General features: G+C 37.9%; 1 protein-coding gene across 2 annotated transcripts in view; it reads right to left on the reverse strand.

Moving 5' to 3' along the window:
• Nucleotides 1-14,948, reverse strand: part of LOC123381008 — a 789,636-nt gene that overhangs the window by 235,689 nt on the left and 538,999 nt on the right. For both annotated transcript variants that reach the window (XM_045041010.1, XM_045041011.1), the window contains exon 3: nt 578-635. In XM_045041010.1, coding sequence (XP_044896945.1) covers nt 578-635 — 58 coding nt within the window. The remainder of the gene's footprint in view (nt 1-577; nt 636-14,948) is intronic.

Below are 14,948 nucleotides of genomic sequence, written 5' to 3' on the forward strand. Positions count from 1 at the left end.
AAAAGGCACGGAAAATTGAACCAAAACTCAACCAAACACTGGAGATTTGAGTTCAGGTGTATGTGAAGACTGACTGACCCAGGTTGGTGTATCTTGCTGAGGTCTAATGGGCCAAGCACATGTTGATATGGAAGTAAGATCTGTGCATAGAGAATCTCCAGATATGGGCTGAGCTAAGAAGGTTAAATTAAGTTTTCCTAAGCCTCTTTTCCCCTGTCAAGGATTCAATGTACTCTGCATTTCTCAACCAAAGAGTGCCTAGAAGGCAGGCAAGAAAAAAGAAATAGTACAATAATTAAAATTTGAGGTCAAAAGAACCTCTCAATAAATTTACCCATACCCCTACCCAAACTGAGAGCTAAAGCTTATTTTCCACTCTTTGAAAGTTTGTTCTGCGTTGCTGTTTGGGCTGGTTTTTCTTGACCTCTTATGGTCATATTGATGAGGAAAGTGGTGATGATATCCTGGAATCAACTTAAGTGGGGCTTAAGAGAGGCCCTGAAGGCATTTCTTTTTCAGTTCTGAAAAGTCTCTGCATTAAACCTCTATATTTCCCCAAATCATATTGCCCCCTTACCTTCTTCCCTGTCAAAGCCACGCTTTATCAGCAGTATCACTCGCTTGGGAACTGGCAGCTGAAACCAGAAAAGCAGGAGACTCTAAGCCCCATTAGCTAGAGCAGCCAGACATTTAATAAATATGTCATTCTAACTTTGTTCTGTGATTCTCAACATGTCAGACTTAAGAAAATAGTGGTGGGATGGAATTGTAACATAGACAAGTATGATGTTTGGTGCAAATACTGTGGAAGTACAGTGCACCTGGCTTGATTTCTCCTGTAAAATTTCACTTGACTTTGTAAAGTCTGACCTAAAAAACCCAGCATCACCACCAACAGAGCATCAAGAATGCACCATTACACATGCAGAGTTCGATTTTGCAGTTTGGTTTGCACTGCCTGATCTTTAAGAAGAAAATGGTAACACTTATTAACTGAGAATTAAAAATGTTGAGTAAAAACACAGATGACAATAAACTCAAAAGAAAAGGAAGAAAAATAGAATAATTTGTCTAAAGCCCCAAGGAATTCATATGAATGTGTCAAATGATTATTTTAAAAATCGTTAACTACATGACTACATGACTTATAAACACTTAAAAAGTGCATGAGTGCTATTGTATGTAAGAAATTAGCATACAATGAATGGCAAAATATATTGTTGTTATATGTAAGAAGTTTGTACCCATCAATGCACTATTCTCACCATCACAAACTTTCATAAGGAAATAATCAGAGATACAGATTCAACATTTAAAAATGATACTTATAATAGCAAAACAATAATAAACTTTTAAAATTCCAAGTTAAAATAGTATGATTATATCTTGTAAACACATAAACATATGCACATATGTTAAACATTGGAAGCACACTAAAGTTAAGGGTACTGATTGCTAAATGGTAAATTACACGTTGTTCATTATATTCTTTACACTTTTAAGTATTTAAAAAAATTTTTTAAAGTTTACTTATTTTGAGAGGCAGGGAAGGGGCAGAGAGAGAGAGAGACAGAATCCCAAGCAGGTTCCACATTGTCAGCAAAGGGCCTGACACGGGGCTCAAACTCACAAAGTGTGATTATCATAACCTGAGCTGAAATCAAGAGTCAGACGCTTAACCAAGCCACCCAGGTGTCCCTAAAAATTACTTTTAATGAGCATAAAAAAATCTATAATCAGAAAACAATGCAAAACAGAAAATGCACCATATAGGTAATGAAAAGACATTTGAGGGGGTTTTAAAGAATATATTCTATTTCTTAATTGGTTGGTTGTTACTTGGGTCTTTGTTTTTATTTTGCTACTGATAATGATTTTTATGGTGTACATATATTTTATAGTGTGCTTGAGGCAATTTATAATATTTTTCAGAAAAAATAATTTCATGAAAGTTATCATTCTTTTCTTAAGTATATGTCCTAAAGTGATTATGAAAATTAATATATTAAGTATTATTTTTATACTATTAACTACTTTTTAAAATAATAAATTATGTAGACTCTCATTCTAAAAACAAGTTCAGAAGAACAAACAAGAATGACTATTGTCTTCACTAATATTTCACATTGATCACCATTTCAAGCATATAAATGTAAAAAATGAAAAATATAAATATTGAAAAGGGGAAAATGTTCATTACCACAAATGCTACTGATATGTATCTTAGAAATTCAAGAGAATCAGTTGAAAACTTCTTAGAAAAGAAAAACTGTATGAAAGTTCAATATGTTGGTTAAAATTCTAATATCATAACATTGATGGCCTCTCTGTATATCAACACTACCCAGTTAGAAAATCTGGTACAAGGTAGCAGACTTCTTGATATTGAAATTGATCATGACAAACACGGTGCTAATTTTTCTGAGTTTCTTGGTTTGCCTTGACTTCTGAGAGAGGAATGGCAAGAAAGCAAATGCAACTGCAATTTTAGCTGCTGGAAAGTCCAGAGACAGGCAAAAAGGGAAGACAATTTTTTAAACATGCAGGTAACAAAAAAATTTTTGTTCATTTTCAGAAAATCATAAGGCATTTTTCCTTCTTTTACTACCTCTACTGAATTAGTACGCCACACTACATTTGCATTGTGCATTTCTTTACTTATTTTCATATCTTAAAGAAAATTTCAATTACATGCAAAATTAGATCTTCTGGTCTAATAAACATCCATGCACCCATCACCTAGTTTTATAATAATTAAGTCCTGGCCAGTTTTGTTTCTTTTATACCTCTATTTATTTTTCTATGAAATGATTTTGAAACAAATTCCAGATATCATGACATTTTGTTTTTATCTTAGTAAAAGATAAGAACTCTTTTAACATATTCTCCAGCCACTACTCAACTAAAATTAAAATAATCCCTTTATTTCATCAAATATCCAGTTAATTTGTCCTATTGACTCATGTCCTAATTTCTGTAGTAATTTGAATAAGAATCTAAATAACAAAAATAGCATTACTCAATTGGTTAATAGAGTTCTCCTATCTCTTTGAATCTACAGGTGCTCCTCTCCAAACTTTTCATTCTCTTGCAACTTTTTAAAAAAATTTTATTATAGAGATTGTCAAGTGATTGTATCATGAAGGTGTTATTGGATATGTTCCTCTTCATCTGTGCTTCCTCTAAGCTAACAGGTCTAGAGGTTTGCCCTGACTCAATTTTGATGTTTCGAGAAGGAAAAATATTTCATATTCACAGATAGTACTATACTCCTCCATCAAAGCATATACAACATCTAGTTATGTCTATTTTTGTGATGTTACCAGCCACTGAGAAATAATGCTTACATCCATGAATTAAGGGTGACAAAAATAGCAATAATCCAGTTCTATTGTTTTTCTTCCTGTATTACTTGGAATGCTTGTATGAATAAAAACTTCCCCTAAACTTCTACTTGGTTATCCACTGGTATATTTTTTAATACAAAAAAGTAGACAATTTTTATTTTTTCCCATCAATTACTTGTTTTTTCAGAATTATAATTTGGTTCACGAATGTCTTCCCAAACTGACCAATTTGTTTTCATTTATATTTATAACAATACTTTTCAAACTCTAATGAATTGTGTCTATAATTCTTAATATTCTTAATCTGAGTTAATAGTTGGAAGTTACCATTTCATGTCCTACCCTTTTCCTTTAATATGTTGCAACTGTTTGTCATTATTTATTGAAACCAAGTATCACTATAAAATCTTCACCGAAGTAGATTTAGTAAATCTATCCATGTTGATAGTAATCAAGATTTTCACAAGTTTTCAAGATTTAATTATTAAAAGTAATGTTGTAATAAAAATGATTTAACACAAATCCCTTTGGTCATTTCTTATCACTTCTTTAGAATTAATGAGAAGAATCTGTTTCTGAACCAAATAGTATAAGCAATTTACACAAATGTAGTATAAATAGCCACATTTCCCTTAAGAATGTTTGTACTTTTTGAAATTCTTAGCTGTAGTGTCCAGGAATTCCATGCTTCCCAGTACCATGATTATGGTATGATTTTTACATAATGCAAAATGTAATATATGAAAAATCCTATCACATAGTTAATAAAAACTTTGATTACTCAACTAGCTGTTTTTTCTCAGTCTTAGGATCTGAGCTCTGATTCTCTTCTGTCCAGAAATGTCTGTAAACATTCAAGACAATTAAGACACATTCAAGTTGTTACTAGAGAAATTTTAGGTTTTCCAGCCCCAAATTTCTTTATGCCACATCATGACATGGCTTTTTGAAGAAATGATCTCTGTTCCTTCTTGTGTCTTGCCAATGGAGAAGTAGCTATTGGAGGAATTTTCAGGTAGTTCCCAGATCAGATACAGATGGAGAAGGAACAATAACAGAATGTTATTAATCATAGTGGGAATTATCAGCTGGTCTAACAAGTTATGTATTTATTTTATTGGAAAGTATGAATGGTGGACGCCTTTCCTTAGATCTCTGTCAACATACATCTTCGTAATATAAGGTTCTTCTTGTCTGGCTCACTCTAGTTGGGTTACTGATTAATTTAAGGACTGGATCAATCCATTGGTGCTGACACAAAGTGCTCATTACTTGCAGACAGAGAAAAGCCAGAGAAGATTGATTCTTGCTACATATTCTAATCCCCTTTGTAAGCAACCACTCTCTAGCACATTCTATCTGTTATTGTCCCAGTAGAACGCAGATGGCAAAGTCAAACTGGATACTTGAAGAGTATCTAATAAAAAGACGGTTAGCAAAAGGTGTCACAGAGTTTTAGGGAAAACCAGTAAAAAATGGTGTGATATCCCAGGGCTAGTGACAGCAAAGACCTACTATCATTTCCTAAACCTGAGGGAGTTTCCTTTTCTCAGTAATAGGAGTTAGCAGTTCTGAAACTAATTTGCATATATTCTGAGATTGGACAAACAAATAAATATATTCTAAGAATAATGACAACGAGATGTCTGATGCTTCAGGAAGGGAATTGAACATATGGAAAGGAGAATATTAGAAGGAATCCTTCAGTGTTAGATGAGATATGCAGCTACCAAGATAAATTGGTAGACCTTCCCTTGGTCTGTTTGCTGAGAGGTCCCGGAAGCAGCATCACAACCGAAATGAACATACCTTAAGCCACGAAGAGGAACCAGAGCTCTAGGAAGAAATGACTGATTCTAGTGCTGGGGCAGTAAAAGTATGAGAGGAGCCTAGAATATTGTGTTGAACCTCAAATGAAAGAATTGGTCAAGGAAAGAAGGGACATGTCAAGAGGACATTAGAGCCAACTTGAAGTGCCCTCTATAGTCAAGACTGACAATTTACTTGAAAATATGTGATAGTAGCAGATTATAAACCATAGAAAAAAACTAAAATGCTTGAGTCCATGCTAACGTAAATAGAGAATAAATAAATATACGGGAGAGAAGGAAAAGGAAGAACCGATCACCCGAACCTAAAGAAAGCCACACAGTGGGAGCTGTGTAACCTTCGATACAAGGATGCAATTCACCAATGGTGACCCACTAGGGAGAGAGCTGGAAGACAAAGAATAGCCCAGTCTCCCCTCTTCTACCCCTCAGGTCTCTTACTGGTGCCTCCCATTGATGGAGCCTTACTGGAAGCTAGAGGTCAAGGAAGCACCTTGATGCAATCTATGCAGGTCATAGTCCTGAAAAATAGAGAGTAGGATTACGGAATGGTTTGTGAACCTGGAGAAGTAAAAGGTGACAAGCAGCAAACTCTTTTTGCCACAGAGATTTGTCCAAAATAACAATTTGGTCTTTTTGTTTGTTTTGATGAAACATTTATTGCCGGAAAAGTAGGGCTTCATGAAATTCAAAGCTCTTTACAAGTTGGTCTCAACATATCTTTTTGTATTTTTCCACCACTGTCTTCCTCTCCTTCATAAACTAAACTCAAATAAAATCAGACTGTATGATATCTTTGAAGCCACTCACTCATACCACTGTGGCTTTACCCACCTGTTTTTTCCCTTGATTGGAGCACTCTCTCATTTCACTTATATATGAGCTTATAAATAAGCTCACTTACAAATAAGCTCACTTATTTCACACCAAATTGCCTACAAATTCTTAAAGGTCTAGGTCAAATATAACCTCACTTCTATTCTCTAGAACCATCATTAGGCAAATAGAGTTTCCCTTACTTTCATTAGGCAGATAGCATTGATAAGAACTTTGTGATCCAAGAGCACAAAGCTCCCGAATTTAAAACTGGAATATCTACAAAAATCAATTAGCAATACTACACAGTATTACATCCATTTTTATTTTTTAAATTTATTTTTAAAAGTTTATTCATTTATTTTGAGAGAGAGAGAGAGAGAGAGAGAGAGAGAGAGAGAGAGACAGTACGTGAGCAGGGGAGGGGCAGAGAGAGAGGGAGAGAGAATCCCAACAGGCTCTTGCTCTCCATGCAGAGCCTGATGTGGGGCTTGAACTCAGAAACCATGAGATCATGACCTGAGCCAAAATCAAGAGTCAGCTGCTTAACCGATTAAGCCACCCAGGCACCCTTACACCTATTTTTTAAAAAACTCCCACCTAAACTGAGATCTTCTGACATTCTCTTGATATAGAGTTCAGGTACTCTATAACTAGATCTGATGTCTCAAGTTATACAGAAATCTGATTTTCACACTCTTCTTCAGGAACCCCCACATTTAGTATTAATTTTTGAAGAGTCCATTTTCTTTAAAAAGTTCATTTACTTTGAGAGAGAGAGAGCACAAGTGGAGAACGGGCAGAGAGAGAGGGTGAGAGAGAATCCCAAGCAGACTCTGCACTATTAGTGCTGAGCCCAAGGTGGGGCTTGATCTCACAAACCATGAGATCATGAGCTAAGCTGAAATCAAGAGTCAAATTCTTAACCAACTGAGCCACTCAGGCACCTCAAAGAGTCAATTTCTTGTATCATCAGGTACCTTCACCACCACATACCTATTTCAACTATTCCACCAGTTCTTTTATTCATTTAATATGTTTTTTTTTTCTTTTAGAGAGGAGACAGAGAAAGATAGAGTGCATGCAAGCTGGGGATGGGGCAAAGGGAAATAGAGAATCTTTTTTAATTGTTTTTAATGTTTATTTATTTTTGAGAGCAAGAAAGAGAAACAGAAAGACGGAGTGCAAGCAGGGGAGGGGCAGAGAAAGCAGGAGACACAGAATCCAAAGCAAGTTCCAGGTTCTGGGCTGACAGGAGAGAGTCCAATGCGGGGCTTGAACTCACAAACTATGAGATCATGTCCTGAGATGAAGTCAGATGCTTAAACAACTGAGCCACCCAGGCACCCCAAGAGAGAGAGAATCCATGCTGAGCATGGAGCCCTAGGCAGGTCTCTATCCCAGGACATTGGGATCATGACCTGAGCTGAAATCAAGAGTAGGATGCTCAACCGAGTCACCGAGGCGCTCCTGTAATATTTTCTTTAAACAAAAAATATCACTGTTAAAATATATTGACAAAGCACTAAGATACCACAGAAACGTTTAGGAATATCTTACGTATGTGTGTGACACATACTGTACACATATGTAATTACTGATATAAATATAAAAAATATATACATATACATACATATAAGATTTGTTTGGATTTGATTATGGCATAACATCATATAGGAGGAATAACAGGGCTTCTATGTTCCCTGATCATAAAGCAATGGAGAAGCAGCAAGGTTAAATAACTAGCTCAAGGTCAAATATCTTGCAATGGGTCAAAACAGAATATTCACCGTAGATGCTACTTTCTTTGAAGTTATGCAAACAAAAGATAGAGGAAATGTCAGTATAAAGGGAGACTTTTGTGGAAAGCGTTTTGGGGAAAAGCCAAACCTCCTGGATTTAAAATTGGAGTATCTACATTAGACTGTCTTTTCCCTAGAGAAGAACCAGCAAAGATTGTTGATTCTGTTTATAAAAAACTGGACAATTTTCTCTTGACAGGTCTTCTTTCTTTCTTTCAGGTCATGAGTAAATGTCCCTTTTCTGCATAAGGAATGCCATCCTGCTAGCCTAAGGAGATTAATGCATGTCCTAAGTGAGAGCGATCTACTTTTTCCTCACTGACCAGCCCTAGCTGCGGGAAATGAATTGTGGCTAATTTTATGCACAAGAGAAATTGTTGCTCTGACTAGAATTACTGGATTGGAGATTTGTTCATGTTAACTCCTTGGTGATTGCTACTACAAGAAGTGTTTTATTTGGCAATATTTGTTGTAGGAAACAAAGAATCTAAAGCTGGTTCCAAGATAAGGACAGTTTATTATGAATATCTACATGAAAGACTTGAATTCTATAAAAATTTAAGAACAGAAACATTACAGAAGGGATCTAAATACTTGGAACTGGAGGGTGAGTCTACACATGGGATAGCTCCCAGGTACTTTTAGTAACAGAAGTCACGACGTTTCCATTAAGTAATTGGCTATGAAAATGAACACAGTTATCCTCTATCAGTGTTTCTAGTCTGATAATAACTCCTGTATTTTCAGTGTTTCTTAACTTAAAATCTTCATGAATCAGACCTGCTGGGCTAGAGTTGTGCTTCTTAAAATGCAATACAAATATGAGTCACCTGGGAATCATGGTAAAATGCATATTGATTCAGGAGGTCTTAGAGTCTGAGAGTTTGCATTTCTAATAAGCTACCTGGTAATGCCAAAGATGGTTGTCCATAGACCCTGATTTTGTGGCTAAAAGTAGAGTATCTTACCAAGTTAGGCAGTAGGTGTACTAAGTCAGTTTAATGGCTTGATTGTCCTTAGGTCATGTGCCCATCATTGGTCCAATCACCTGCAGCCAGAGTTTGGGAACAGATTCCTTATAGTATCGAATAAATAGGGGTTATGAGAGGGAAAGTTCACTAAAGACAGGCCTGAGACTGGAGTGGCATTCCAGTTATGCCTCCTATAAGCAGTTATTTTCCACTGAGTATTGGTTTTAGTTCAGTATCTTTTTCTGCTGGCAATCACTGAAGATCAAAAGAGAGTCAGACACTCAGAGTCTCTGTACTCACCATATTATCTCCTCCCTTAATTCTAAAACATTTAGAAATAACTTCATTTTCCTACAGCCTACTGGATAGTGGGGATAATTGTATTTACCAGTAATTTTATTAAAAATGTGTCCCTCTTTTTAAAAGCAACAACTTTGGTAATTGATATATTTTAGCAAAAACTGTGGTCTCAAACATTTTTTCTACATATTGTGGAAAAATCTAGAAGCTGGAATATTTAATGCAGATTCTCCATCCTGAACCAGGAATGATCGTCCTAAAATGTGCATTTCATCTGATCACAGTCACTGATGATTCACTTCCAGGATAAAGACCAATCTCTTCAGGGGTCTTCAAAATCTGATCTCAATTTATCCTCCTCTATCATCTGCCACAATTTCTGCCACATGTTACACCTATGTCTTTCCTGTGTCATACCCAATTGTTTGACATTACCTATTTCAGAGAACCTTCTAGACTCCGTGACTTTATGCCAAGTCTGTCTTCCTAAAATGTGGTTCCGTATATATTTGCAGCTCATATTTCTGCTCATCCATTGGTTATTCTACCCACAAATAATTATACCATTCTCTGTTTCAACAGCTATCAGTAGTTACCCTAAAATAGTTCTTAGCACAGTATATTTACTTATGCATTTGCCTAGTATAAATTAAATACTGTGTCTCCATAGATGAGCACAGTACTCAGTAGCCACCAAGTAAATTTTAAATATTTATTAGATGAGTGAAGAGAATGAAGGAATCACCACTTGATCTGAAGAGGCAGAGTTGGAAAGGTAGGGGTGGAAGGAGTTGTGGGGAAAGTGGGGGAAGAACAAAGCAGATAACCAGAGGCAAGCCATAGATCCGCCACAGGCTCTGTATACCCAGGGGCTGGACTCACACAGGCATTGCTGCCATTTGCTTCTCACTTGACTGTATGCTAGGTCTGTTTGCTTGCAGCAAATTGGAATGATTTTTAAATCCCGAGTTCACAGCTACTGAATATTTACTTCTCCTAAGTGAAACCATTCTTTTATTTCCTCATCATTCAGGATTCTGGAGCTACAACAGCAGCTGAATTGAAGATCAACACCAAAAGGTGACTCATTGGAACGGTAGGGAAAGTAAATCAAATATCAAATAAAGTCAATTCCTTTACTCTCCCAATCTGATTATTGTTCCTTTGAAGATAAAAATATTTAATCCATCCTAGAGGTTTGGAATCCACGGGCTCTTGCCACCGAAGAGCTTTATTGGAATATGTTAGATATGCTCATCTTAACACTTTATAGTGTTTGCCTGGAGAGCATTTATGCTCATGAGGTCATTTGGCTGAGCTTTATTGGCTTATATTTATTCCAGAGAAAAGAAATTTCTTTTCCTTTGCAGAAGTAACTAAGTGCTTTCCTGTCTTCTCATGCCACCCTTGATTTTAAGTGATTACCATTTAAACCATCTGACCCGTAGATTTTTGTATCTATATGCTTCCTTTTTGCACCAGAGGGCATGATGTAAATGCATTTACTATCTAACCTGTAGTCTATTATAAAGAATGGTTTATTCTAGTCAGCTCAAAGAAATGCTAATAGATATTAGACTTAAAAGCAGGACGTGAGGAGAGAGAAGAGAGATTATTTCAACAGAACCATCTCCCCATTCCCGCAAAAAAAAAAAAAAAAAAAAAAAAAAATTAAAGCAAAAGAGAAAGAGAGAGAGAGAGAGAGAGAGAGAGTCGGGGGAGCATAGGGGTCCCCAGGGGAATCATACTAGTCCAATCTCTGCAGTCTCTCCCAGGCCCGGGCAGAGTGGCTGGCCTGACATCTACAGCCACCCTACCTCTTGTCTCCCTGGTGGCTCCATGGCTTTCACTCCGTGGTTATTTTAGAGGCAATGTTTTTGAAGGCCATGGAAGTGCTAGATATCCACATAAGTGGAAAGCTTTGAGAGACCTTTGTGGCACTTTGCATGCCTCCATCTTCCCCTCCATGTGGTCCTTGTGGCCCTGGGAGCTGTGAATGCCGAGCAGCCTGCCTTTTTCCTTTAGCTGGCACGGTAGCTGTCTGCATCCAAGACCTTACAGATGTCCCAACAGACTCCATGGAGCTTGTGATCTTCATACGCCATGTAAAGTACAGTGAGCACTACCTGGCCTTTAGAAATTATTTTATCATTGCCTCTGCTGCCCACCACATGAGGTTTCAGCCTCCCCACTAGGTCTTTACTTTCAGTCTCATTCAGGTTCCTGAATATGCCTGAAACACTGATGTCTCTGTAAACTTGAAACTGAACTTGCCGAAGCAGTTACTGGTAGTTCCCCGGTAGCCCTGACTGTTGCCCTATGGAGAGTCTGAGTTCTTCCCACAGGGCAAATGCTGCTGGTTATGAACATGTCAGAGCTGCTTGGTGTGGAAAGAGTTTCCTGTCTGGGGCTCCAGCAACTGTTGCTGATGTGTGGGCAGAGCAGGAAGGCACAGGGAATGCTGACAGGGCTGTGCTAAGGCACTCCACCGTTAATATCTGTGGAGCACAAGAAGCCTGGCTGGGCTGTACCAAGGCTGTCACAGGTTTCTAGGATAGGTGGGGACAAGTCTGGCCAACTAGGCAAAAGCAGAAGCCATGGAAGCCCCAGACCCTGGCAGAGTCACTTTGCATTCAGGATGGAGGCCTGGCCAAGGATAGCACTGTGCAAAAGTGAGGAACTCATGCTTTGATTTGTGCTGGTGGAAGGGTTCCTATTTGTGAATGGAACAGGAGTTATCTTCTTCTTCTTCAGAACAAGGAGGGAGGGATGTGGCAGGCACACTCCTGGCCTCTCTTCTTTTTTTTTTTTTTATAATTTTATTTTTTATTTTTTTTTAATTTACATCCAGGAGTACTGATGCATAGGGGCACTTGTACCCCAATGTTTATAGCAGCACTCTCAACAATAGCCAAATTATGGAAAGAGCCTAAATGTCCACCAACTGATGAATGGATAAAGAAATTGTGGTTTATATACACAATGGAGTACTACGTGGCAATGAGAAGGAATGAAATATGGCCCTTTGTAGCAACGTGGATGGAACTGGAGAGTGTGATGCTAAGTGAAATAAGCCATACAGAGAAAGACAGATACCATACGTTTTCACTCTTATGTGGATCCTGAGAAACTTAACAGAAACCCATGGGGGAGGGGAAGGAAAAAAAAAAAAGAGGTTAGAGTGGGAGAGAGCCAAAGCATAAGAGACTCTTAAAAACTGAGAACAAACTGAGGGTTGATGGCGGGTGGGAGAGAGGGGAGGGTGGGTGATGAGTACTGAAGAGGGCATCTTTTGGGATGAGCACTGGGTGCTGTATGGAAACCAATTTGACAATAAATTTCATATATTAAAAAAATAAAAATAAAAAATAAAATGAAATTTACATCCAAATTAGTTAGCATATAGTGCAATAATCATTTCAGGAGTAGATTCCTTAATGCCCTTTCCCATTTAGCCTATCCCCCCTCCCATAATCCCTCCAGTAACCCTCAGTTTGTTCTCCATATTTAGGAGTCTCTTCTGTTTTGTTCCCCTCCCTGCTTTTATATTATTTTTGTTTCCCTTCCCTCATGTTCATCTGTTTTGTCTCTTAAAGTCCTCATATGAGTGAAGTCATATGGTATTTGTCTTTCTCTAATTTCACTTAGCATAATACCCTCCAGTTCCATCCACATAGTTGCAAATGGCAAGATTTCATTTTGATTGCTGAGTAATACTCCATTGTGTATATATATATACCACATCTTCTTTATCCATTCATCCATTGATGGACATTTGGGCTCTTTCTATACTTTGCCTATTGTTGATTGTGCTGCTATAAACATGGGGGTGCACGTTTCCCTTTGAAACAGCACACCTGTATCCCTTGGATAAATGCCTAGTAGTGCAATTGCTGGGTCGTAGGGTAGTTCTATTTTTAGTTTTTGAGGAACCTCCATACTGTTTTCCAGAGTGGCTGCACCAGCTTGCATTCCCAACAACAATGCAAAAGATATCCTCTTTCTCCGCATCCTTGCCAACATCTGTTGTTGCCTGAGTTGTTAATGTTAGCCATTCTGACAGGTGTAATGTCGTATCTCCTTGTGGTTTTGATTTGTATTTCCCTGATGATGAGTGATGGGCATTTTTTCATGTGCCAGTTGGCCATCTGGATGTCTTCCTTGGAGAAGTGTCTATTCATGTCTTTTGCCCATTTCTTCACTGGATTATTTGTTTTTTGGGTGTTGAGTTTGATAAATTCTTTACAGATTTTGGATACTAACCCTTTATCGGATATGTCATTTGCAAATATCTTCTGCCATTCTGTTGGTTGTCCTGGCCTCTGATTCCTAGGCCTCCTCCTAATACCCTGAGCATTCTGAGAATTAGAGATGGGAAAGGCAGGAACAGCATGATCTCTGAAAGCCCACTGGCTGAGGTTGGCAAAGAGGCTATACTATACAACGTGGGACGGGGAAGGAGTGTTAAAGACTGGGGCTTTATGGTGACGGTGTAGCCCTCCAGCTCTGATCCCTTGTGTACAAGGAGTGGATAAGTGATCACCACCTCATAAGTCTGGCCCATCAGTGAATCCTGATCTCTTTCTTTACGTAACCTACTGACAGCATCAACTCAGTCCTCTAGGGGTCATTATAGTCAGACAGTAGCTCCAGACAGGCTTTAGTTCATCTTCATGAACTACACCCTCCATAAGATTTGTCTCACAATAGTTCTGTGGCAGCAAAAGAGGAACTGCTACAGAGAATATCCAGGTGGTTGCCAAAGGTGAATTTGTTGCTAAAGTTAGTCTACACACTTGATATTCATATCAGCATCCAAGAGCAGGTGCCCTTAAGTCTTTATAAACAATCCACTTCTGGTGGCAGTACTACACAGCAGACACTGCCTAATGTAATTTGCTTGAGGATTTTTTCCTTTCATAAGCTATCTCCTCTACGTTAATTCTGACTCTGAAGATATTTCATTCTGTGGGTATACTGTATTGTATTTATCCATCCATTGATGGACATTTGGTTTATTTCCACCTTTGGCTATTTTGAATAATGCTACTATAATTATCCTAGCACAGGTTTCTGTGGGAGCATATGTTCAGGTTTCTCCCAGGTATATACCTAAGAGTAGAATTATTGGATCATATGGTAACTCTGTGTTTAAGCTTTTGAGAAACTACCAGACTGTTTTCTAAGGCAGCTGAACCATTTTACATTCCCTCAAGAAGTATGAGTGTTCCAAATTTTCCACATCCTTGTCAACACTTGTTATTATCTGACTTTTGGATCCTAGCTATCTTAGTGTAAAATAACATCCAATTGGGGATGTGATTCACTCTTCTATAATGACTAATGATGTCAAGCATTTTTTCATGTGCATGTTGGCCATTTGCACCTCTTCCTTGGAGAAATGTCTATTCGAATCCTTTGCCCACTTTTTAATAGGGTTATTTGTCTTTTTATTATTGAATTGTAAGAGTTCTTTATATATTCTGAATACAAGCTCCTTAACAGATACAAGATTTGTCAATAGTTTCTCCCATTCTGTTTTCACTTTTTTGATGATGTCTTTTAAACAATAAGAATTTGGGGCGCCTGGGTGGCGCAGTCGGTTAAGCGTCCGACTTCAGCCAGGTCACCATCTCGCCAACCGCGAGTTCGAGCCCCACGTCAGGCTCTGGGCTTATGGCTCAGAGCCTGGAGCCTGTTTCCGATTCTGTGTCTCCCTCTCTCTCTGCCCCTCCCCCGTTCATGCTCTGTCTCTCTCTGTTCCAAAAATAAATAAACGTTGAAAAAAAATTTTTTTTTTAAAATAAACAATAAGAATTTAATTTTGGTCAGTTCCAATGAACAGCCACCCCGCCCCAATTTGGCTTCATCTAATTTAGTATC

The sequence above is a fragment of the Felis catus genome, chromosome D2 (genome assembly GCF_018350175.1).
Source record: "Felis catus isolate Fca126 chromosome D2, F.catus_Fca126_mat1.0, whole genome shotgun sequence".
Taxonomy (NCBI): domain Eukaryota; kingdom Metazoa; phylum Chordata; class Mammalia; order Carnivora; family Felidae; genus Felis; species Felis catus.